Source organism: Cynocephalus volans, chromosome 9 (genome assembly GCF_027409185.1).
Source record: "Cynocephalus volans isolate mCynVol1 chromosome 9, mCynVol1.pri, whole genome shotgun sequence".
Classification (NCBI taxonomy): domain Eukaryota; kingdom Metazoa; phylum Chordata; class Mammalia; order Dermoptera; family Cynocephalidae; genus Cynocephalus; species Cynocephalus volans.
In genome coordinates, this window is record NC_084468.1 from 66981514 (window position 1) to 67006523 (window position 25010).

Below are 25010 nucleotides of genomic sequence, written 5' to 3' on the forward strand. Positions count from 1 at the left end.
TCTTTGCTTTCCTGTCTTATATAATTCAGTAGTAACCTTTATTAACATTGATTCAGGCGATCACATTGACTTTGTGACCAAATGGAATGAAATAAAATATGTTTGTGCTCATAATGAATTTATCTTTCCCCAGTTTTCAATTCCACAGTGATACACTTTGATTTCTTAGTTATTAGGAAGGCATAACAGGGAGAGCAAGGCATTTCAGCAATCTTGTAAAATCTAATATAAATATATTGGTATTATCATAGGTATATTTAGATTTGTAGAAAATATTATGTTGCTTCAGGTTGCTTCTCCAAATTATCCTGAAAAACTTCGTGTTGACAATATAATTTAGCTCTTTTTGAAATATTGCCACCTGACTTTCCAATACGTGCTGTTTCATTTTGTATTAAACATGTCTAAATAAAGAGCTAATGTGTACTCTTTTATGACAATATTTGATTAAACATCAATTTACTTACCTATTTCACTTTGTTTTTTAAAGAGGATTCTGAAAATACTTGGGAAAATATTCCTGTGAATTGTGCTAATAGAGCTGTTTACAAACCAATCAAAAAATAAATAAATAAAATTTAACTAAAAAAGGAAATTAATTAAAAATATGGGGTTCTAGGTTCTGTTTTTCATACAGTAAAAAATACTCTTAAAAAAATATAAAGCTCGACATTGTATCCATGGATGATAAACAAAATATTTATCAACAGTAAATGCAAGAGCACTACCCAGTGAGAATGAGCACTGGCCTCAGCTCAGGATCAGAGTCCTGGGGGCCTCCTGGTATAGGTGTCAAACCTTTAGGTGCTGGGTTATGAGTGGTGCCGGGTTCTAGGAGTGGAGCCAAGGCTGCAGCAGAGCACTAGAAGGCTTAGGGCAATAGCCATATACCAACCTGTGCGGCAGTAGTTTAATACTTCAACAGCCGGTACTGATGGACCAGGACATCGTAGCTGTATATCAGCTCCGTATATATCAAAGATTGTATGTTACATTTTATTATGGGTTGGAGGAAATGAAGATCTCAATGGTATAAGATTATATCTGGTTCTTTCAAGCCTGCTGGCCTGTAAATCTTCTGGGTGTCTGACAGAGGAGGCACAGAGGTGACTCAGAAGGTGCCTCTGCAGTCTGGTGGATCTTATCCATTGGAAGAGGTGGCCTGAAATGCATGGGTCACCTACGTGGGTAAGAGCCAGGACTTTGTCTTACTCATTGTTGTATCTTGAGCACCTGGACCTTCTTGAAGTTCAATAATGAATGAATAAGTGATTGGAGGTAAAGGGCTAGTAGTTTTAAAATGTAGATTTTATTATCATTCAGGTGTACTGAGGCCAACAGATCAGGAGACGGTTGCCATAGAGCAGAATTTGTTACTCACAAGAGAAAGGGGCAAGCCATGACATGAAGGGCCACAGGGGGAGGCACCAGGGCCAGTCAGGAGGCAGAGGGAGCCAGGTGACAATGTGGGCAGGAGCCTTTTTTGTGGTTTCCCTGGGAAGTAACAGGCAAGGGAGAGTAAACAGGTTTAGTATTGGCAATTTGGAGTAATTTCAGTGGGCTGTGGGGCACAGGGATGTCTCCAGTTGTCTAGTACTTGGCCCTGGGCAGGAGAATAGTGGCCTGCAGTGTAGGAGCATGGCAAGAGACATGGTGGTAGCGTGGGCTCTGGGTTGGTTAGTCGGCATATGAAAGGCATGCTCCCAAGCTACTCACTTAGGAATCATCTAAGAATCTAGTCCTGGGAGGGGCAGTGTCTCCAGGATCAACATTGTCCCAGATGTCAAAGAATCAATATAGAAAGTTTTTTAAAAAGCATGATTAATACAATGGCCACCTTTGGGAAAGGATGCAAATATCCCCTTTTTCCTCAAAGGTCTGATGAAGGCAAGCAGAGATGTCTTCTTTTTCTTTGCTCTCTTTACTCTCTTTACACCTCTGGGTATGCTAACATAGCACTTAACGTCAATGGTTATTGCTGAGATTTATTAAGCCCTTACTATGTGTCCAGCACGGTCCTAAAAACATTACACGCATCAGCCCAATTAGTGTTCACAACACCCCATGCAGTAGGTACTCTCTGTACCCTCATTTTATAGATGAGAAAGCAGGAGCCTTGAGTAATTACATAACTTGGTTAAGGTCACCTAGAGCTCTTATTCTCCGTACTATTCTCTGTCTCCCATTCATTGTATTCCAGTTTCCTGCTGTTGCAACTTGTTTAAGCAGCTCAAAATGTTGGACAGTTCTTTTCATCTGTGTGTGTTCAGTCGCCATCACAGAGTAGGCACTTTATAACCTCTGTGGAATCAATAAGTAAGGCTTCCACCACCTTTTCTCTTTAATTTGAGCAGCCTGATAAGCAGCCCCGTATCTAGTGATAGTGGGAGAGCTGTTCCAAGGGAGAGAGAACTGTTTTGTGGCTTCCTGTTTTTTATTTGACACTCTCTGAGAGTGGTAACTTGGGAAGAAAGAAATGTACGACTCTGCAAGTGGTTATTTCTGTTTTGTGGCATTCGAGCTTTACTTAATCTGGGTTTCACAAATCCTTCTTTGCAGGAGATTGCCTTTAAAAAGAACTATGTGAGACGTGTGGCCTGTCGTGGGAAAACCAAGTGGGGCTTTCCTAACTGTCTCCTCTGCTTCATCTTTCTCCCAGCATGCCACCAATCCTGTCTCCAGTGTTCAGGGAAGAGCCCACATGACTGCACAGTCTGCAGGCCTTCTCATGTGCTGTTGGATGGGCAGTGCCTCTCGCAGTGCCCAGACGGCTACTTTAACCAGGAAGGTAGTTGTGCAGGTGAGTATGTAACATCCCAGGGCACACTCCTTATGCCTGTGTTCTGTCTTCATACTGTAGCCAGATACTAATTAGAGACCTTGTTAAACCAGGGTCTGGGATTGGGCTGTGTATCCTTGTCCTGAACTTGTAGGTGTAAAGGTATAGAGTGAGGGGAACAAGTGAAATTTTGTTCTTCCAATAAGGAAACATGGAAGAAGTGAAAAATTAGAATCAGCTTTACTCTTGAGACTATAATATTTGAGTTAATTCTTAACTTGGTTTTCTCTTGCTTGAAAGACCATGATCTGAATAGATAACACCCCTATGGACTAAATAATGACTTATAAGTACCAGAACTTAGTTCAGTGTAGCTGTTTGTTGTTATGGCCCTTTTTAAAGTTTATGTTTCTGATTATTAAAGGAATATGTGCTCATGGTAGAAAGTTTGTAAGTTCAGAATAGGAAAGAAATGGCAGCCTGGAGGTGAGGATCACCGATATCCCACATGTCAAAAACAACAACTCAACTGCTGATATATTTCTTTTCTATCTTTTATGCATGCTGTGTAGTTAAGAACAAATTAGAGCTATACTTTCTTACATGTATTTTTTTCTCAAACATTAAGTCATGAACAATTTCCTATGCCATGAAACATTATGTATATACAGATACATATATCTATGTATGTATGTATATGTATATATGCTTTCATGGCTGCATACTGTTCCATTCCTTTTCACATAAGAAATGGAGGAAAGACCTGAAATTTGAGGATTGAGAACACCAGGGAGATCTTCTATTTTATCTATAGCGATGAGATATTCCTCTAGTTGTCTATTGTTGCCTAACAAATCACCCCAAATTAGTGGCTTAGAACAGCAATTAATTGTTATCTTTCCCAGTTCTGGGGTTGATGGGCTCAGCTGGGCAATTTTCTCTTAGGATCCTGTAATGTGGGTTCTTCATTGACATGTCTATTAGCAGGGTTGGTCAAGAATCTCTTACTCTGTGAAGCCTCTTCCTGTGGCTAATTGAACTTCCTCACAGCATGGCAGTCTCGGCTAGTGAGACTTATTATATGTCAGCTTTCTCCCATGGAGTAAGTATTCCAAGAGACCTACGTAGAAGCTGCAAACTTCTTATGACCTATCCTCAGAAGTCTTACTGTCACTTCTGCTATATTCTGTTGTTCAAAGCAGGACAGGCCAGATTTGAGGGGGTAAAACAACATATTCCACCTTTCAGTGGGAGAATGGCCGATGCATACAGTGAGGATGGGTTTGTTGGTGGTCGTCATGGAGACAAGCCACCACAGATGCATTTGTATGGGATTGGGTATTTGGACAGGCAACCGTGCAATGCTCAGCTCCACTTCCCCTATCTACAGCGGAATAGAGCAAAAGGAGAGAGAGGTGTTTATTTCCTTCTTTGACATATCAGTCCAGGAGCCCCTTTATATTTCAGTGACAGAGATTCTGGAAAATACTAGTTGAGATCAGTACAGAATTTTATAGGAATTGACAAAATACTAAAATTTAAGTACCTTTTTGTAGCACTGTGTTTTCTTGTTTCTACAGGGAAAAAAAAAGACAAAACACATTCTATCATGATTCCTATTTTGTTTCTAAAAATAGTGTTGAGGCCAGCTGATAGGAAAAAGCCCATTGTTAGAAATTATATTCCATGTATTTCTGGAGTCAGAAAACATGTAGTAAATTTATAAAAATTTTTAAAGTAAATTAACATTTGTTTGATTCATCTAGCCTTAAACTCCAAAGCGGAAATTTAGAGTGAACACAAATTTAGACGATTGAAGATCAATACAGTATTTTTTTATTCTGGAATTTTCTTCCTTTTTCCAAGTACCTTTTTAATCTCTCCAGGGCCCTAGTGAGTTGCTTTACTTACACTCTATCAAGCTCAGGGGGGGAATGTTCCTGGTTTCTTTGTCATTAGGGTTGTCCTTGAAAGCTGTTTCTATTCTTAGATGTTTTCATTATAGCCCAATTTTCATGTGCATAAAATTGGTTAGGTGAGGAAAGTGTGAATAAATCTAACTCTTCTCTGTCCGTACCTCTGTCCACTTGAAGCCAGCAGATGGATGGTACCATGAGCGGCAAAGCACCTATGTCACTGGAAATATTTTGGTAGGGAGCAAGAACTGGGTAGTGGAAATCATCCTGAGAATGCTAGTATCTTTGGCTTAGGCATTTTCAAAGTAGAGAGCCATAGGAATGTAGAAAGGGGTGATGGTTAGTGCTGTCCTCCTAATCAGCAATTCATTTTCTTTCTTGCTTGCTTTTTTTTCTTTCTCTTTTTTTCTTTTTAATGACTCCTTATCTTCTCGGCCTCTTGCCAGAGCAAGAGGCGGTTGACTTGACTCGAAATCGGGGCCTTTGCTTTCCACCAGCCATGTGCCAGGAGGGAATTCATCAGATCCTGCAAGCTCTACCCAAGTTCCTCCTCTCCCCTCTTCCTGGAATCAGACATGTCCAGACCTCCTTGTCTTTGGCAGAGAAACTCATAAATCCCCTCGCTTGCTTGCTCCCGCTGCCTGCCTTGGCAGCATCAGTGTGGCTGCAGCTGCGACCGTCTTTGAGCCCTTGCCATCCTTATCTTTACTGCCTACACCTCACCGTGACTCACTTGGTGTTTTTCAGTGTGGTACCTCTTGTTAATTTGGTGGTTTTTCTGGGGAAGACGTAGCTTTGACATAATTTTGTCTAAGGAATTGAACTTCAAACACAGCTCATGATAACCGCCAGAAAGAGGATTTTTTCTGTTCTTCATACTTCAATTGAGTATTGCTGATAAAACAGGTGTCCAAGTTCTGGCTTGAAGAGAGAGTCTGGCTGGCATCCGACTCTAGTGAAAGGGTTCAGCGGCACTTGCTGTGTATGGTTCCTCGTGTCTACCAGGGATTTCTGAGAAGCAAAATGTCCCCTTCTTTCCCCTGTCCCACTCTTTCTTTGAATAATGGTATTTTGGTGGGGGGAGACTTACCTCTCATGCTTCTGCTTTGTGACTCTGATTTGAACTTCCTGCTGGTCCCCCTGGAATGTGTGGCTCATTACTCAAAATTTTATAGTTCTAGATTTCATATGATGTTCAAGGATAATATTCTCATTGACACCAGAAATGCATTCTCTTGGTCAGGTCTAAAGGTGTGCCAGGCTTGCTCAGGAATCTTCAAAAGATGATTAGAATTTGAGGTCTGCTCTTAATATAGTTTGTGCAGTGTGTTAAATACTCCAAGCATTTACATGCCAAGCTGCTAATTCCAACTCTGCTTTTCATTCTTCCTTCTAGAATGTCACCCAACCTGCAGGGAGTGCCATGGGCTGCTGGAATCTGACTGCATCTCCTGTCACCCTCATGTCACTCTTACCAGTGGGAGCTGCAGGACCAGCTGCAAGGAAGAACAGTTCCTCAACCTCGTGGGATACTGTGCTGGTGAGTGAAACCTCCTTCAGATTCCCCAGTAGTCACTGGGGTTCTTCATAACAGGTCTGGCACTTGTCCTTTGTCCTTAGATCGTGAGCTCTTTCACAGGAGACATTTGTCTCATGTCTGGGAACTCACCCCACTGCTTCCCTCAGGCATTTACTGAACATTTGTGGATTCAAATGGGACTTCTAATACTCTTGCAAGTCCCCAAAAAACTTAGAATCTCAAATTAATGAAGAATGAAGTAATGATAATAGTATCTTTACATGCATTTGGTAACTTCATCTTAAGACAGCAAAATGTGTTTTCAAGACAATCACTCCAAAGCCTGTCTCCATCTTTTCTGTATTAGCTCCTGCCTCTTGCTGTGGAGAACATTTGCTATCAGCCTCAGGCACAAAATTTTAGGGATATTAACCTACCTAAAAGTAGATCAGTTGCCTCAGGAGATGGGAGTTTTCCTCCTCATTTTAGAGCTCAGATCCCGCCACCCCAAAGGAAAGTAGTCTAAAATTTGCATAATCTTGGAGCCATATATCATTTGTGTTCATCCATTCATACAGCAAATGTATATCTTTGAGTGCCTACTAATGATTAGAGGCTCAGAATTCAGAAAAGATAAGACGATTACCCTGCCACCAAAGCACTTATTCTCTGGAAAGAATTTTCAGGTTAATAGGTTGTATACTTCTTCCCACTTCAAATTGAAGGAGAAATTTGCAGAGATTTGCCTTTAGCGTCTATTGTCCCAGCCCTGAGGACCTGACTGGGAGGCACCCTGGAATGCCACTGGGGGGAAGGTGAGAGAGCTGGGCTCTGGTAGGACGCAGGCTGGAGGAGATGACCTGGCTAGACGGCTTATCCCTGGGCAGGGCGGTGGTGTGGTTGGTTGTCTAGATCACAGTATCCAGTAGGCTTATTCAGTCTGGGATGATCCAGATATCTCAGTTTTTCAGTCTGATAGGTGGGGAGACACATCAAGTTAATGGCAGTGTTCAAAGTGTGGCTAGTGGTGCCATGGTCTGGGTGATCTATTCGTTTTTGCTCATGATCTTAACTAAAGAGTAAACATTTGGATCGAGTTCTATACTCTAAGAGGACTGAATTGTTAAGCACGGGGCTGCAGTGGAAAAATGGTGGAATTCATAGCACAAGACCAGTTGTAGATACTATGTGAATGTTTTAGGAGGCAACAAAAAGTGGAAGCTCAGAGTCCAGTCTTAAGATGAATCAGGAACCCTACCAGCTGTGAGATGTGAGTCTACTGCTAGTGCTGCTAGTTGTAGTCGGGACTGTCTTAGGAAGTAGTTTAATGGGAGTTATTAGTGCCTATCCCCAAAGAAGAATCTGGTGATGGCAGGGGCTGACTTTTTAGTTTGTAAGCTTGAATTTAGCTACTGCTTCTTACTTTAGGATATGTCGGGAAGGCTCTGCTTTGTATACTCAGTTTAAGAACCTACCTTGTCATCAAGGCTGTGGAGGGCTCTCAAAGGTTTCTAAGCAGGAAGCATCATGGTCGCATTCCTGTGAAGAGAAATATCTGCAGAAGATGGCTTGCAAGAAGACGAGACTGGGGTAGAAGGACATTTAGGAGGCAGCTGCAGGAATCTAGATGAGAGACAAAGGCCTTAAATGAGAAAATTGCTGAAGGGATGAAGAGAAGGATCATGGCTTCACTAGACATAAGGATATATTAAGTTGACTCGTGTGAGATTGCTGTTCTGTGGGCAAAAATGGTTAAAAAGTAGCAATATCACATGGTTCAACCTAATAGAAGTAACAGAAGTTGGAGATTTCTCAGCCCTGGGGGCTAAAGGAGAGGGATCTTCATGAATGGTTTCCAGGTGTTTGGTCATGGAAATTTGAGGGATGAGAGTACCATTTACCCAGTGCAGAAGTAGGACTAAGATAGCGTATTTGAATTTGACAAGTTGAATTTGGGACGACAGTTGGACATCCAGGTGTAGCTGTCCAGGAGGAGGTTGAAGGTATAAGTGAATAGGTTTCTTACTATAGCCACCAGGAGCACGTCTCCTATCTTAATTTTACTCTGAACCTAAAGTCCTGGAATTTTTTTTAACTGAAGTGTTGCCTCAGTTAGGTCATAGTCAATCTCATGGAATGTTTAGATAACTTTTATCTAAACTCAGAAGGTGATAGGAGAAGCCATGTGATGACAGACCAAGCAGAGGCTGATCCACCCCGTACAGTGCCACCAGTGGAATGTGCTGTTGGCCTCCTTGGGAAGTTCCAGCTCCTTGGAAGCCCTGGAGAAGGACCCTCTGCTCCCTCTCTCCTGTATGAGCGCCTTCCAGGGTGGTAGGATTTACTCACGGGATTTATTCTCTATCTGAGCTATACCTAAGAGTATCATTGCAGACCTCTTAATTGCACTTAGCTGTTTAAAACAGAAAATTACGTCTTATCTATCACACAGACAAGAGTAAACACATCCTGGGAACAGATCCAATAACCTCAACGTGTTCTCACTTATGGAGATGTCATATGTGTGGGATTATTTTTCTCTACCAAAGAAAATGTATAGTTTGTGAGATTTAGGCCAGGGCTGAAGGTTTTCAACAAAGATAAATGAACAGGGGTGAGAGGCAGGAGTGCACGACATTGTAGCAGACATGCTTAAGTGCTATGGAAAGCCAGATTTTTTTCTTCACAGATGTTTTTTCTTACTATTTTGACCACATCTCAACATTGTCAAAAATTCCAAAGCCTGGGGTGTGTTCTCCATTTGTCTTTCTTAGCTGAAAGCTTTCTCCTGGTCATAGAAGAGGAGAATTGAAAGGAAAACACAGGTAAAGAACTTGAGGGAGAAATGTCCAAATGCAGATGCACTTAAAAAAATTCTTTGGGCTTTGTGGAATTTAGTTCTCAAGTCGAAAAAGGAGATAATACTGAGAAAGTAATATTGTAGATGGGAAGACTGGCAAAATTAAAATAGCTGATTTGTTATGGTGGTGGAATTCTGGAGGATTAAAATTTTGCTTGTTATTTATGTAGTAATTTTAAATGCTGGTTCACTTCTTTTTCACAAATCTGTGCCAGAATGTAAGCAAAAGAAGACAAGTATCAGTAACAAAATGAAAATGCTCAGTACATGCAAACAAGACTCCTGGCTAAATAAATAACTTGCTTTATTGATAAATAAATAAGCAACTGTCCTTATTGCAGGATTTTTCAGAATCTTAAAAATGCATATACACATTGTGAATCTCTAAGGTAAAGGCGGCTGGTCATCATTTCCCAAACATTTCATTGAAGACCCCCCTCCCCTGTATTATAGCCTCTCACAGAGATAACCAGTGGTTTGCAGAACAATATTTGGGAACCCCTTAACTAACTGATGTTAATATTTGGAACAATTTGTTGGCATTCCCTAAAGGTAAAATTAGATTATGAATCTGTACACAGTTTGAGATTTCCTTCCTTCCTTTCCTTTCCTTTTTTCCTTCCCTTCCATCCCTCCCTCCCTCCGGGCAGGCAGAGGGATCACCCAGGGAGATGCCACTATTTTACCTGCCGAAGAGCACTGCTGCTAATATTTTTCTTCCAAATCATAAAAAACACTTTGAGTCCCTTCTGTGATGTTACACATTTATTGTCATCATTTCTGAAAGAAGAAGGGCCCTTAAAAAGTTTGCTGAAAAAGTAGAAATTCACAGATTAAAAGAGCAATAAACCTTTTTTGGAATAAGCCGGTAGAACTGCAGCACTGAGTAATGGAAAGTAAACAGTTCAAGTTGAACATCATCCAGAACCTGGGAAGGAGCCCTGTACAAGCCAATATACTAGCTCTCTGCCTCCAGACATGAGGACTTGAAGCCAGGAAGGTAAGAGCAAGTTCTGTTTTACAGCAGCTTCTGTTGTGAGGCGGAGGTGGGTTGGCATTGACCTACATCTTGTTCAGGCTGCTGCTGCAGTTATAAATGGAAAGGAAGGAAAGAGGCACAAACTTTAAGCATGTAGCATTTACTGCCTTATTTTAATGTTGAACTCCTACCCATCCATCCCTCAATGCCTGGCTCAGATCCCTTCTCTTCCAGACCAGCTTCCTCTTGGCATCTTCACCCTTATGGTTTTACAAATTACCTAGCACTTGGCATTGACCAGCTCATGTTCTCTGTGAGTGATTTTTTTTGTGGGCATCTAATAATAGGTGACGGTTCTGAGGGCTTATCATATGAGAAGTGCTGTGCTCATTGCTTTGAATGTGTTTTGCCATTTAGCATTCCCAATGGTCCTCCAAGATGAGAACTAATTTTATCCCCATTTTACATATGAAGAAACTGAAACACAGGTGAGTAACTGGCTCAAAACAAGTCAAAAGTGATAGAGCCAAAATTTGAACCTAGATAGTGTGACTCCTGAATCCTCATACTTAATCATTTTGCTGTATTCAATGATGCTGAGTACAATCGAGTACACACATAAGGGCTCAAGAATAATTTTTTCACTGGTGGATAAAAAGGTGGATTGGCAGGAACTGGTATGACCAATAAGGTGGCTTGAAGGTGCATTTCTGGGAAAAGTTGCAAGAACTTGCTAGTCTGTTTTAAATGCTAAGGATGCTGATTTAGGCTGACGTGTGTACACATGTTCCTATTGTATCTTATCCTTATTAAATGAATAAGCTTTAAAGAAAAACACTAATGCACACTAAATTTTAACAATTTCTAACACTCCACATTTACTTTAATCTTTTTCAATGTATGCATACGTGCATTCTTTTAATAGTTGTAACCAACAGCTATGTATTTCTTTGTTCTTTTCTCTTAAATATAATTTTAAGTTACATATTTTCATGCATTGGCAAATATTGGAAGAATTCACACATTTTTAATGGCTAAGTAACTTTCCATTATGTTTGTGTGAGTTAATTGTCCATTTTCCTCTTGTGGACCTGGGAGATTAACAAGCGGGACGTAGATCTACTGCTTGGTCCATCATAGGTTAAATGTGACTTCCAAGGCTACAGCTGTGACTAAATATGTTTTTCATGTTATTGTTAATAGTTATAATGGTGTATTTGTGGAGTTTTGTAGTTTTAAAGCATTTTCTTACTTATCTTCTCATTTGATTATCCCAAGAAACCTTCCTGCAGAATTGGCAATACTAGATCATTCTCATTTTGTTGACTGGGGAATTAAGGCTCATTGCAGTGCTTAACTAGCACACAGATGATGCTAAAGAAATATTTGTATGTGGGAGCTAAATAAAATAATAATATTAATAAGCTGAAGTTTTACAAGTAGAGAGTAGAATTGTGGTTACTAGAGTTAGGAAGGGGCAGGTGGAAGGGGGATAGTGAGAGGTTGGTTAATTTACACAGAATTAAAGCTAGATAGGAAAATAAGTTCTGTTGGTGTACAGTACTATAGGCATCTATAATTAACAATAATTTATTGTATGCTGTCAAATGGCTAAAAAAGAGGAGCTTAAATGTTCTCATCACAAAGAAATGATGATGTTTTACGATGATAAATTTGCTAACTACCCTGATTTGATCACGACACATTGTATACATGTATTGAAATATAATTCTCTACCCCATAAAAATGTACAATCAATATGTTTCAGTTAAGGTTTAAAAATTGTAAAAAAAAAGAAAGAAAAAGAAAAAATGTTGAGAAAAATGAATGACTCAAATTAGGTGTCCTTATGTCCAGTCTAATCCCCTTCTAATGCGTCATATGGTAATTGTATCAAGGATCTTTCTTCCTAGTGTGATCCATATTTTGGTTCTTATCTCTTCTTTTTCACCTTCCTCTTCATTTCATCTGGTCCTGTTTTTCTATCTCTGTATTTTTTCAATTTTCTTAGGTCTTCTTTTTTTTTTTTTTTTTTTTAACACTTGGGTCTTTATTTTTCTTATCTTCTTCTTTTGTAATGCACTTTCTGTTCCTGTTTCTCATCCTGTCACACTATTTCCTATTGTTTGAACTATGAATTGCATATCTGATCTCTCTCTGGTACTTTCAATGATTGTCTCCTCCTTGTTCTCTCGAATTGTATTTTATTTAAGAGACCACACTGTATGCTGAGAGATGATTGACTATTTCAAGGCATTTGTTTTTTTTGAGCTTCTCCTTAAAAAAAAAAAAAAAAGAACATGACCTATCTTTAAATTGAGGTCTTCCTATTTTTTAAAAAAGAACTTGTATTTTCTCCTTCATCTGACTTTCACTAAACAATACTTTGCCTAGCTTTAGTAATGACAGAAAGACTTACTTATAAGCTTTCAAACGTGCAAGACTCCCAGTGAAGTCAGGATTGCTGTTGTCTTCGTAAGGTCAATGGGCCAGGGCCTCAATTGCAGAGAAGGCTTCTGTGGATCCATGTTAAAAGAACACAGCTTAATTTAGACTCAAGATATCCTCTTCAGTACTCAAGATAGTAAAACTCTAAGGCTGCTTTCCTTGCACACATGTGCAGCTTACTTATTATAATAGGCAAAAACAGTGACATAGTTATGCACATGATCATCATATCAGTGTCAGCTCTGATTGGGTCCACTGCAGATAAAGAATATTAACTGATGTTTATTGAGCATTTACTATATGCCAGCTCTTCACATATATTATTTCACCTAATTCTGGCTGCAGCCCCAGGAGGTGGGTCCTACAACCATCTCCATTTTACAGATCACGAAACTGAGATTAGTACTGTTAACCCTTTTACCCAAAGTTTCACAGCAGGTAAGCAGTAGAGCTGGGCTCTGAATCCAAGCAGTGCCACTTCAGAGGGCATGGGACACAATGTGACCATTGCATCATCAGCCCTCATCACCTGATCTAGTTTCCATAAGACCTTCTGCTTCCTGGCAGCCTTTTATTGATCTCTTTTTGATGCCTTGCGATCTTGCCCACTCCCTACAGTCTCCCTCAACTCAGATCTCAGTCAGCTCTCTTCCCTGTTAGTCTACAGCTCTTCCTCTGATAAACACAAATCTCACCTTTCTGTTTCATATGTCTCTGTGTCTTCTTCTACTTACCTCTTCTTCCTTCTATTGAGAAAGGAGCTCCTCCCCCTGCCCAGGGGAGCCCCTCCACCTGCGACCCAGGGCCTGTGTGCCCATAGCCTTCGTGAGCTGGCCTCTCTGGTCAGCTATTTCCCTTCCAGTTACACTTTCCATCTCCCTCCTTCCCTCTGTATTTTCCTGCTCTTCTCTCTCCCCCACCTCCTTTCCTCTGGACCTTGGTGTCTTTCAAAGCCTTAATACTCATTTCGATTTTCTCCTCAGATTCTATCCCAAGAGCAGGTGATCATCGTCTCCAGGCCCTCACTTTCCTCTTCCTGCTGGACATCTGATCCACAGGAACACCATACTGAAAAAGCTCTGAAGAAAGCCCTCCATCTTTGTCACCCTCGCCCCTGTACCCCTAGAGCTGTTTTTCTTCCTTCTCCTCATTTTCTTGTCCACCCACTTCTGATTTTTCAGTCAGTGCAATTCAAAACCGTGGAGTGCTTCCTAAATACCTGTATTCCATATCTGAATAGCTGGCATATCTTGTAGATTCTACCTGTGCAATGGTGTTTGGATATATTCCCTTTTTTCTGTTTCTACTGCAAAACCCCAAGCTCATCTTTCCCAGACAATAGCCTCATCTTTTTTCCCCACAATGGCTCTTTCTCACTGAAGCGCTCTCACTTCTTTCCGAAAGGTGGATAACTTCATGAAGATCAGCTTTGGTTTACAAAACACTCTTCAATGCTCAAAACCTGTTGATGGCTTCCCATTGCCTACCACGTTAAGTGTAAATTCCACACCCTGAGTTTCAAGGCTCCTGGTCTCCCTTAGTCCCTGAGAGAATGGCCAAAGCTCCAGCCTTGAAGCTTCTCTTCCCCACTCCTGTGTGCCTGGGTGCTGTTGCCTGTCCTTCCCTCCTAACAGGGATGTCCTCAGCTGACACCACTTGCAAACATCAAATAAGCATGCAAGTTCAAGTCCCTCTTACTCCCTTTGGTCCTCCTTTGGCACCTGTTACATTTTTGGTGTGACTTTCTTGTCGTCCCTTCTGAGTCTGAGTTGGTGCTCTGTCTGCTGTGGTGCTTACCTGGCACCTCACACCTGCTGACTTGCCATAAATGTTCATTGCAGTGAACTGTTTTCTATTTTGGAGCTAAACCGAGTAAAATATAAATCAGATACAAGGCTTCAAGATACATAGACAGGGGTGGTGCTCATGTGGCCTTGTTGGTGGTACGAGCTGGCACCCAAACTGAGAGCTTGGTTCTTACATTTGACACTGCCACTCGCCACCTCCCCCCACCCTTCTTGAAACTGTCGGTTTCCTTGGCTCTCAGCACAGCCTTCTCGCCACATCGGTCAGTTTGTCAACACTGGGTAGAAAGCACTGTCCTCCAACATTCAGGTCAGTCTCTTCTAGTGTTTTTTGTTTGGCTGGTTTTTTAAGAGTAAAGCAATAGCCACAAACACTGAGAAAAGGAGTTTTGTTTGGTTGGTTGGTTTTGTTTTGTTTGCTTTGTGGTTTTTTGGTACTAATTCAGAGTCTCTAACAAAAAGAACGCATGATTTCCAAGAGCTTACGGGTGGGCTGAGTCATGACAAAGAGGGAAAGAGATAGGATGCTTCTCTTCTGCCATCGCATGCCGTTTTCTGGATTCCTTCTACTTATCTCACAAGTAGAACCTCATCGAGCTTAAAAATGGCATCAGAATTCAGATTCTACACCCTTTAAAGGCCCTGAATTTTGGCGTTGAATTATTTCTTTTTCACTCGATGAAGAATAGTTACAAGTGCTGATTATTGTAACTGCTTCCGAATGCACTTAATGTTGTTGCATTAAGAACCTAATCAACTCACAGGACATTGTTAAAAATCTCACTGTGTGTCTAAATTTGTCTTTATAGGTCATTATTTGTCACCTAAGGAATCACTGCCCCATAAAACCAACATCCAAAGCCATTGCTTCGACAGTATGCGGTTACTTTAATGTCTTCAAGCTTTTTTGACTTTGCTCCAAAGACGTGAAATAAGTCATTTCACTGCTGCATGCTTCCATCCCTCATGATTGTGGGTAATCCTCACTGATCCTTGAAGCAGAGCCTTTGTGATTTGAAGAAAGCATCACAAAGTGATGACCACATGCAATTTCCTTACAGCTGCAGGGCGACATATTAGGGGATGTTGCAGCTGCTGAGTCAAAATATTAATTTTTTGTTTAAATTTTTAGCATGTCTGCATGCTGTGCATATTTAGAAAACAAATGGAATCTTCTGCTTGATTAAAAACAAAAAAAATGTGTTCATTTCAGCTGGAGCTAATGCACCGTTTCCAGGCTTCCTTGTGATGTGTTCATTAATTTGCTTGTTTAAAGTGCTAATTCATTGTGTTCATTAGCAAGGAAGCACGTATACAAACAACTGGAATTCCACCTGCCCCTCCCCCTGAAACTCACACATGATTATTATACAGCAATAATCTGAAACAGACTAAGCACAAATGTATCCTGGCTCTCTCTCCTTTCCTTGTCACTCTTAATGAGTCTTATATTTAGACTCTTCATTGTAATTGCAATAGTGACAGATAAGAATATACTTATGGCGTAGCAATGGGAGGAATCTGAGAGACAGCCTCTGGAGTAGGCGCTGTTTTTAAGCAGTTAATGGATGTACACTCACCATTTAGACATATTTGAGGTCAGCCTCCCTGTGTTTGATTACAGCCAGGAAAGTCAGATGTGGATGCCTTACCGCACAGATGGGGCTTTTAGGATGGGATGTTAATCCTTGCAGAGGCTGCTGGATTGGTGGGTTGGAAACTTGATTCCCTTATTTTAGTAACTACAGTCCTGGTTCAAATTAAGCAGTGACAGTATAAGCTTCCTGTAGTGTATCCTGTGGAATTGTTCCAAATATCACCTGTGAGCAGGAACAGGTGTGGTAGGCAGAATGAGGAGTATCATAGGGGATTTCACTCTGTGGTTTGTTGGCCTCTTTGAGGAGACTGCCATTTTCAGGACACGTTTTTGATGGATGTGCCCCCACAGTCTGGGTCCAGCAAGGATCTGAATTAGGATTTGTCAGATGGTTACCACCTGCCAAGAAGAATTCAAGAGTTGCCTCCAAATCAGTTTAGTTCTTAGATATTATGCCTGTGGAATTTACTGTATGTAAAATGACTAGTGTCATAGCGGTTTGCTGGGACACATAGTCACCTCCCACAGTGCCCGGAGATGGGCCTCATACCACCTCTTAATTATGCTTTGGTTATATAATTAATACATTTGGCTGCCCATGGAGATATTTCTCTCTTCATTATCTCAAGTTGTAACTGAAAAAGCAGTTGCAAATTGTCACACACACAGCCGAGTAGCACCCTTTTCCTCCTGGCCTAAAGTAGATTTTGAAAACCAGGTGGTGGAACTCATATTGACCTTTTCATGGGCCTCTAAATTCTCCACAATTTCCTAGTATCTTTGCTACAATCATTTTTTTTCTTATTCAACAGCTATGTAGGGGCTACCTACTAGGTATTACTGATTTGGCCAGATTCTACTGTGTTGTTCTTTTTAAAGGAGTTTTGGGAACAAACAGTTTAGCTCTTCTCCAGTCACACCACAAAGACAAACCACAAGTATGTTTTTCTTCCTTCTCAAGGGACACCCCAAGATCTCCATTTCTAACAGTTTTCATGTACTTGAGTTATAATATTCTTAATATGCCTAGTGTAGCATAAGCCCCTTGAAAAAAGTTCAGCGGGTAGGATGTTATTAGCAGAAAAGAGGCTTGTGCAGATGTCAAGGAGGAGAGAGAACAGAGGGACCCCACTTCCTTCCTCCGGCAAAGGTTTTGCATTGACAGCTGCTCTGTCAGTTTTCTTAGATTGTTGGTTTTCTGCTGTGGTTCTAATGTCTTCTCCTATCATGAGTTAACTTTCATACAATAATTTCTCATATAAAACAGTAATAAAAACACAGAGACCTCAGTAAACAGACTGACAAATGACACACACACTCACAAACCAATTCCCCATTTCCTTTAGGATGAAATCCAGACTCCTTTTCTTGACTTACAAGGTCTTCCAAAGTTGGCCCCAAACATGGCTCTTTTGTATGTTAAGATCTAGCCCATGTTGAATTTTTATGAATTCTTTGAAGTCATCCTGTTCCGTTCAGCTGCTGAGTTTTTGTGTAAGCTTTCCCTCTTCTTGGAGCCTTTTCCAGACCCTCCTCCTCCTGCCCAGCTCCTCTTGCCTCTAACTCCCAGTCAGTGTTCTCAGCCTCCTCTGGACTGAGTTGGTATCCTATATGTATTTCTGTGGATACCCTGTACTTATCCCTGCAGCATTCTACAGAGTATTTGTAACAGACTCATGCCAGTCCTACACCATATGTGTCCACCATATGTCCTCTTGTTGTTCAGCCCATTGTGCCATCATCTCTATTGCCCTGTTCCACAGGACACAATCTGGAGATAGCCCTCTTTAAGGCAAGAAGCACAGCCCAAGTCTACTCTATTACTGGATTTTTGAATATTCCACTGGGATGCCTGCAACCTGTTCCATGGGAGGGGAAGGTAGAGACAAAGTCTCTCTGCTCCTTCTTCCTCTCCAGCTTGAAGGGTTTTTTTAGGCTGGGTCAGGGAGATAGAGAGTGTAGGGGTTGTGTTGATGGAGGACGTCTGTGTCTGTTAGTTCCAAGGCACATGCAGGTTTTTTTTTCTTCTGTCTTTCACTTGTACTTTGGACTCTAGAAATTTGGTATCTTTGTAGTTCTGATTCTAATAACTTACTCTGGGAGCACATGATGACCCCGTGCTTTCTGATCCAATGGGGGAAGGGCACAGTGGATGAGGAGAGAACTCACTGGTTGATACCTCAGATTATTATTTGATTACACATATTAAATACTCAATTATAATTATATATTCATGGTCATTTCCCTCCACCATGCTGCAAGTTCTATGAATACAGTAGACATTTGAATATTTTTGTTGTTTGAAAGATTTTTTTTACATGCTCAACTTTACTTATAATAAAAGAAATACGAATTAAAACAATGATGAAACCCCAATTTTCACCAACCAAGTTAGCCAAGATTGTTTTACTATTTTGAAATTTCTTACTTCTGGCAAAGTTATGATAAAACAGTTTTATGAATGGCTCTTGGAAATATAATTTTATACAAATTTTCTGGAAAAAAATTTTATAATACCTATTGTATTAGTTCATCTCTGTTGCTTATAATAAAATACCTCAAACTGGATAATTTATAAGGAAATAAAATTTTTATTTCTTACAGTTTCTGAGGGAAGAAAGTCCAAAGTCCAGGGAACACATCTGGTGAGAGCCTTGTTGGTGGTGGCTCTACAGTGATGCAGGTGTCACATGATGGATGGCTTGAGCAAGAGAGAGCTAAGCTTCTCAGTTGCTCTCCTTTTAAAGCCATCAGAACCATGCCTATTACTCCATAAATGGACCAATTCATTCATGAGGTACAGTCCTCACAATCTAATCATCTCTTCAAGGCTCCACCTTTCAATTACCATCATAGGATTGATTTCCCACCCTCTTAACACTGTCACAGTGGGGATTAAGTTTCTAATACATAGAACTTTGGGGGACACATTGAACCCATATTGCCTATTAAGAATTTTACTTTTTTTTTCACGCCTATAGTGGTTAAAAGCATATGCTCTAGAATCGGTACAGATAGAATGTACATGAGCAAATGACCTAACTTCTCAGAGTCTGTTTCCTCATTTATAAAATGGGGATACTACCATTGCCTACTTCATCTCCTCAAATAAAATTATGCATTTAGAATAATTATTACAGTGCCTAAAATAGACTCAGAGTTCAATAAAAATAAGCTGGAATAATAATATGAATTGTACTCTTTTGATGTTGAAATCTTCTGGAATACAGACAAAGATTATGAACAAAGATTTCGTCATAGCCTTAGTTATAAAAGTGGAGAAAAATTGGAGGTAACTATTCAAACTATAAGAAAAATGGTGATTTTTTGTTTGTTTACTCAACAGTTGAGTATTATACAGCCCCTAAAAATGATGTTTACAAAGAGTACCTAATGACGTGTGGCAATGGTGGTGGTATTACCCATGTTTAATATAATCTTGTCTATGTAAAAATCTATATATGGAAAATTGCATAGAAAAATAAGTAAAAGAAAAAATGTCAACGTTGGTAGTTATTGACTCTGAAAAGCATTCCTAGAGTGATTTTTATGCTTATTTATACTTTGTAAAGGTATTTTTGAATTTTCTTTCATGGTTAACTTTGCAGTCAGAGAAATGAAACCTCAAGATGAAATGAGACCTGTTTGAACCCCACTCGGCCACCATTCTGTGTAGATCACAGTGGCCCCCTGGGCTCAAGCCTGAAGCCTGCTTGCAGGCGGTGCCCAGTGACACTGGCCACTGGTAGCCTGTCTTGCCTGAGTTCTGTAGTCTCCCCTAGGGAACTATACTTTTCAGGTTGTAAGTCAGAACATTGATATTAATCCTCAAGCCCTTGTTGCTCTGATTTCTGGTTTCTTTCCTTGCACATCATTACTCATTTTGAAGTCTCCCAAGGAGTGCTCTTCTACAAAGAGATTTTGACTTCAAGCCTCTGAAGAAAAAAGTGTTTCCTAGGTTTAGGAATTTATTATTCTTTTCAGCTTGATTTAATAAAAATCAGTCAACCAATTTTCAGAGCAGGATTTCAGAGCATATTTGTTTTAGTGGTCATCTTTTGGGGGCTTGTATATGACAGACTTGGGAAGGAAGATTTGCATGAATGGATTAACATGGGATCCACTCAGAATGTTGTTTTGGAATGAATCTGTTCATAGGATTTGGTGTTCAGTATGTCTTTTAAACAGTAGAAAGAATACAGGTAGAGACCAAAAAAGAGAGTCCAATTTTCCAAACTCAAGCAGTTACAATTTCCTGTATAAAATAGAACTGTAAACTAATTTGGATTAATGTGATGCTTCGGGCAACCTGTAGTTGATTGTTTTATATTTCCAGGCATTATTTATTGATACCTCTTTGCCTCTGGGTACCCACTCCATCATACAATGTGATATGTCTGGGGATTGATCTGATTCCTCCTTAGGGCTTAACATGGAGCCATGGAGGGAGGCAGAGGCCCTGAGTGATTTCAGAGTCTGCAACTCTTGAGCCTTTTCCACTGACATCTGGTATCTCTATACCCAGATCTGATCCAAACAGCCATGTCAGCTTTAAGACCTCCAGAGACTTGGTTAGGAGGATAGAAGAAGTTGAGGGTTATGAGGAATTCCTACACTTATCAGTCAGTCAGAGGCAGAGAAACAGGACACAACCAAGAGCAGCACCAGGGTAAATCATGCTAAGAGAAGAGAGAGATGGTTTCAAGTAGGATGGCTAGTCAAAAGTGCCACGTGTTGTAGAGATTTCAGGTTGGATGAGGAAGTGAGGAGGCCATGATAATTGGTCATTAAGAGGCCATCAGATATCTTTTCAAGAACAATACCACAGCAGAATTGTAGTGAAGGAAGATTACAGTGAGGTGAGGAGCTGGGGAGGCACGAGATAGGATATTTGTAGAGGAAACCTGTTGGAGCAGTAGGTGGCACAAAACATGCTTGGAGGTTGAGGTCAAGGAGAAAGTAATGAGAAATGGGGGAAAATATGTTGAATAATGTTCAAACTTGGATCAAGAAGGTAGGTAGAGGAATTAGCCATTTTATCCTATGAGATGGGAGGAAATGAAATAAAAATGGGTAAAAATAGATGTTTTGAGGTTGAAGGGAAGGAATAGAAGGTGCTCATGCACACATGGGCTGAATGAAGTAGGTGAAATTTCCTGGGAGGACATGAACGGGCAGGCAGGGTGGGGGTAATGACTTGAGAAGAGGAAGGGTTTAAAAGCAACTTCGGGGAGAGTGGGAAGCAGTGTCCATAACCTAGCTCTTGCTTTCCTTTAGATGTAATTAATGCATGTTATGCTCCTCACTTAAACAGCTTCTGGAAGTCCCCAAGATCAGACAAATCCATAAATATTTATTTATTGTATCTGCAAAATACTGCAGAGATCTGCTTGCTTTCTCTTCAAAGCATCCCTTGGTGATTATTCTTTTTCATTTCTCTAATTGCATAGTAGAGAGAGCTTCAGTTAGATGCAACTAGTCTTTACACCATGGAACACCTGCAGATCTTGTTGGTGCACGCCTGAGCTCAGAAATTCTGTAAGCACTTGCTTTAAAGGGGAAGAGGCCATAGCTTTTCAAATAGTGGAGCCTTGAATCTGTGTTATTTCCTAGATTTCCAATCCTAACTTAACATTTGCCTGCTTGTTAAGGTAATCGTCAAACACTACCTCCTTCATTTGCTCTTGCAACTTTCACGAACTTTGAAATTTGAACTTTTTGGAACTTTGAATTTCCCTTTGCACACCTAGGACGGTGCCCCTGGCACTGTGAGGAGGACACAGGAAAGACAGAACAAAGTGCTTGGCATTATGTGGAACCCACACACCAAATCAGGGGAAATAGCCTTCTTATCATATTTCCCTCAATATAGTCATTATTTCCTTTATAATTTACTAAGGGCCATAACGAGGGTTAATTGGGTTCTTATGATATCATGAATTGTTCCTGATATTGGAAAAGGGCTGCTTGTAATCTGAAACTTCCAAAGTTCAGAGAAAGGTCAGGGGCTGTTAGTTTGTGTGCTGCTAGGAGAGTCAGCATTTTTGAGGAGGACACTTTTGGCTTAGCTTCTGGGTGGCTGTAAAGGTCCTGGAAAGGGTTCTCATGCAGTGAGAGGGTGCTGGGAATGGGGGTGTCTGGGGATCACATCCAGATGCTCAGCAATTAAGAAAGCATCACCAAGAGTATAGAGAGAAAGAACTGTTTAAACAGATTTCAGGGGCAGGCAATCTGCTTTACTGACTTGGATTTTTTTTGGTGAAGATACTGCTGGAAAACACAGTCTCTATCTATAGGGCCTTGAGATGAAACCAGACTTTTCTGGGCCCTGGGTGGTGCATTAGCAAGTGCAAACAAGTGCTTTGAATCCTACAGGGGAGGTTGAAAGGCCCTATTCTTTCTCTCATTTCCTAGATCTTTACTCCTTTTTCATTTGGTGGATAATTCAGGATTTATGGGTTTCTTCTGCCTTTAGATAAAGGATGCTATATGGGATTTGAAGGGTAATTACCACTTAAAAGCAGGACAGAGAAAGTTTTCACCTACAATGGAAGCTGAATACAATCAAATTCTTTATTAAAGGACGACTGTTATATGAGCGAGAACAGGAGACAGTGCTGGCTGGACAAGATAATTTGTGTTATAGCTTTAATCACAACTGTGCGACAGAGCTGCTGTGAACTATGCATTGGGTCATAAAAATGACTTTTCAACTTACAGCTCTTCTTCCTAATTTCATCTTTAGCTAAACACTAAAATTTTTCAACAGCTCCATCCAATTATCCACTATCCCCAATCTTTCCCCACTGAAGGCTGAGCCCAGCATACTGACTCTGGAAGACCAAATTTGTGGGAAGGAGCCTCGTGGAGGACTCAGGAGCCTGCATTGCCCAGGAGCACTGTGAATGAATGGGGGGCTCGCTGCTCTCACGCTCTTGGAGCTGATGGGCAAGGTGTGGGTAGCGCTGATCTCACTGTTTCTGTTAGTCTGACAGTTCTCTCTGTACCCCAGCAAGTATCTATCAAGGGTGCCCTAGTACTGGAAGGTCATTCAATTGGAAAGAATGCAAACTCAGTCGCTGTGCTGGGCCCGACCATTTGCTAAAAACCTCAAACACACAATTTGTACAAGTACTGACATGTACTGCCTTTGGGCTACTCTCCGGCTGTCTGTGCTGCAGTGTTGGTGACTGAAATCCCTGCTGCCCTTTGGTGTTGTGATTAGACTTTGTGCTCATGAGTGTCCTTGCCTCCTCTATGCTCCCCTGCCTTCTCCAGACTGCCATCCTCTGTGCCAGCACTGTGCAGCTGATCTCCACAACACCGGGAGCGTCTGCCTGAAGTGCCAGAATGCCCGCTACCTGCTGCTGGGGGATCACTGCGTTCCTGACTGCCCTTCTGGATACTACACAGAGAGGGGAGCTTGTAAAAGTGAGTAAGTGCTGGATGCAGGAGCTGGAGGCACCTTGTAAAGTTCTCTTTGGGGCAGGTGCTGAGAGGCTGAATATCACCGAGAGAGAGAGGAAGCAGAAAGCATACCATGGGACTATAAACCAGACAAGCGAATGCTGTCAGTGGTGGGGCTTTTATTACCAGCACATGGGATGCTGCTTTGGCAGGGAATCTGGCTTCATAGTTTCCATTTGTGTCTCTTTTTTCCCTTTGCAGGATGCCACTCCTCCTGCAGAACCTGCTGGGGCAGAGGACCTTTCTCCTGCTCCTCTTGTGACACCAACCTCGTTCTATCCCACATTGGCACCTGCAGTACCACCTGCTTCCCTGGGCACTATCTTGATGACAACCGTGTTTGTCAGTGTAGGTTTTTTAAATGAACTTTCTCTCCTTTCCTGCCCTTCTAGGGCCTTTGAAAGAAATGTGAAATGTTTGCTTTCATCTTCTCACCTGGTAGCCTTTATTTTTCTAAAAGGAAGTAAACTAATCTGTGAAAGGCAGTACGATGCCTTTAGCAGATTATAACTCAGATATCAGCCTAATTGAAAGCTCTGGGCTGGTGTGGGGGGGAGCGTCCTCCTTGTAGATACCGACTGTAATCTTGGCAGGTTACTTAACTTCTCTGTTCTAGTTATCTCATTTTAAAAATAAAAGTGTTAGTCTGTTTCATCTTTATGGTTTATCTCAGCAATCCAATTCTCTGATCCTGGGCAGACAGGAGAGCTTACTTTAGAATACAATCAATGGACAAACACTTCTCTGGATTTAATTTATTTAGTTTTCTACATGTGTTTGTTGAATATTGACAATGTGTAAGGCTTTATGAGCTACAAAAGATTTAGTTTTTGCCCAAACAGTTGTTATTCTGTCTTGCATGGAATTACTTGTATGGATGTCATATTTCTCAAATAAGTCAGAATATGAATAATTACCTTGAGTCAGGCACAAAGAGTTTGGATAAATTACGGAAAGGGCAAATATGGATGAAAAAAATTAGGAAATTCTTCACAGATGAAGGAACATTTGTGATAGGCTGAAGCAACATACTTTGTTTCAATCACAAAAGTGTCATTTGCAAAAAGATTTCGTTATGCTTTTACAGTGGTGATGTTCTAGGAATTATCATGTCGAAGGAATTGTACAGTAGTGGTTAGGAGAGTGGGCTCTAGAGTCAGGGAACAGAAGTTCAAATTCTAACTGCCACTTACCAGCTTTATGACCTTGCCCAAGTCTGCTAACTGCAAGGCCTCAGTTTCTTTTTCTGTAAAAGAGGGATTATAACAGTACCTACATTTTAATATTGTTGCACTTAACACTGACCCTAGCAGAGAATAGCTTTCAGTACAGATGAACTATTATTATTGTTATCACCATCATCATCATCAACATCATCTGGAATAAGAGACAAATAAAGCAGTAAAAAATATTTATATTTTACAAATAGAAAGATAAATATTAGTATTAGTTCAATGAGATGTTTGCTAGGATTTGCATTTGAGCTGAAGTTATATGGAACTTACTATTTTGCATCATCTGTTGAGATACCAGGGATAAAAAACTATTTTGGACCAATGGGATGATTACTTTTGTAACAAAAATTTTGCTTGGTATATATCTGTCAGAATCTGTAGATTCTGTTATACAAGAAACAAGAA

At 40.7% G+C, this 25010-nt stretch overlaps 1 protein-coding gene across 4 annotated transcripts in view; it reads left to right on the top strand.

Annotated features, from left to right (window-relative positions):
- The window catches only part of FRAS1 (Fraser extracellular matrix complex subunit 1), a 422531-nt gene that overhangs the window by 240292 nt on the left and 157229 nt on the right, over positions 1-25010 (top strand). For all 4 annotated transcript variants that reach the window (XM_063108769.1, XM_063108770.1, XM_063108773.1 and 1 more), the window contains exons 19-22: positions 2660-2800; positions 6092-6235; positions 23182-23334; positions 23572-23718. In XM_063108769.1, coding sequence (XP_062964839.1) covers positions 2660-2800; positions 6092-6235; positions 23182-23334; positions 23572-23718 — 585 coding nt within the window. The remainder of the gene's footprint in view (positions 1-2659; positions 2801-6091; positions 6236-23181; positions 23335-23571; positions 23719-25010) is intronic.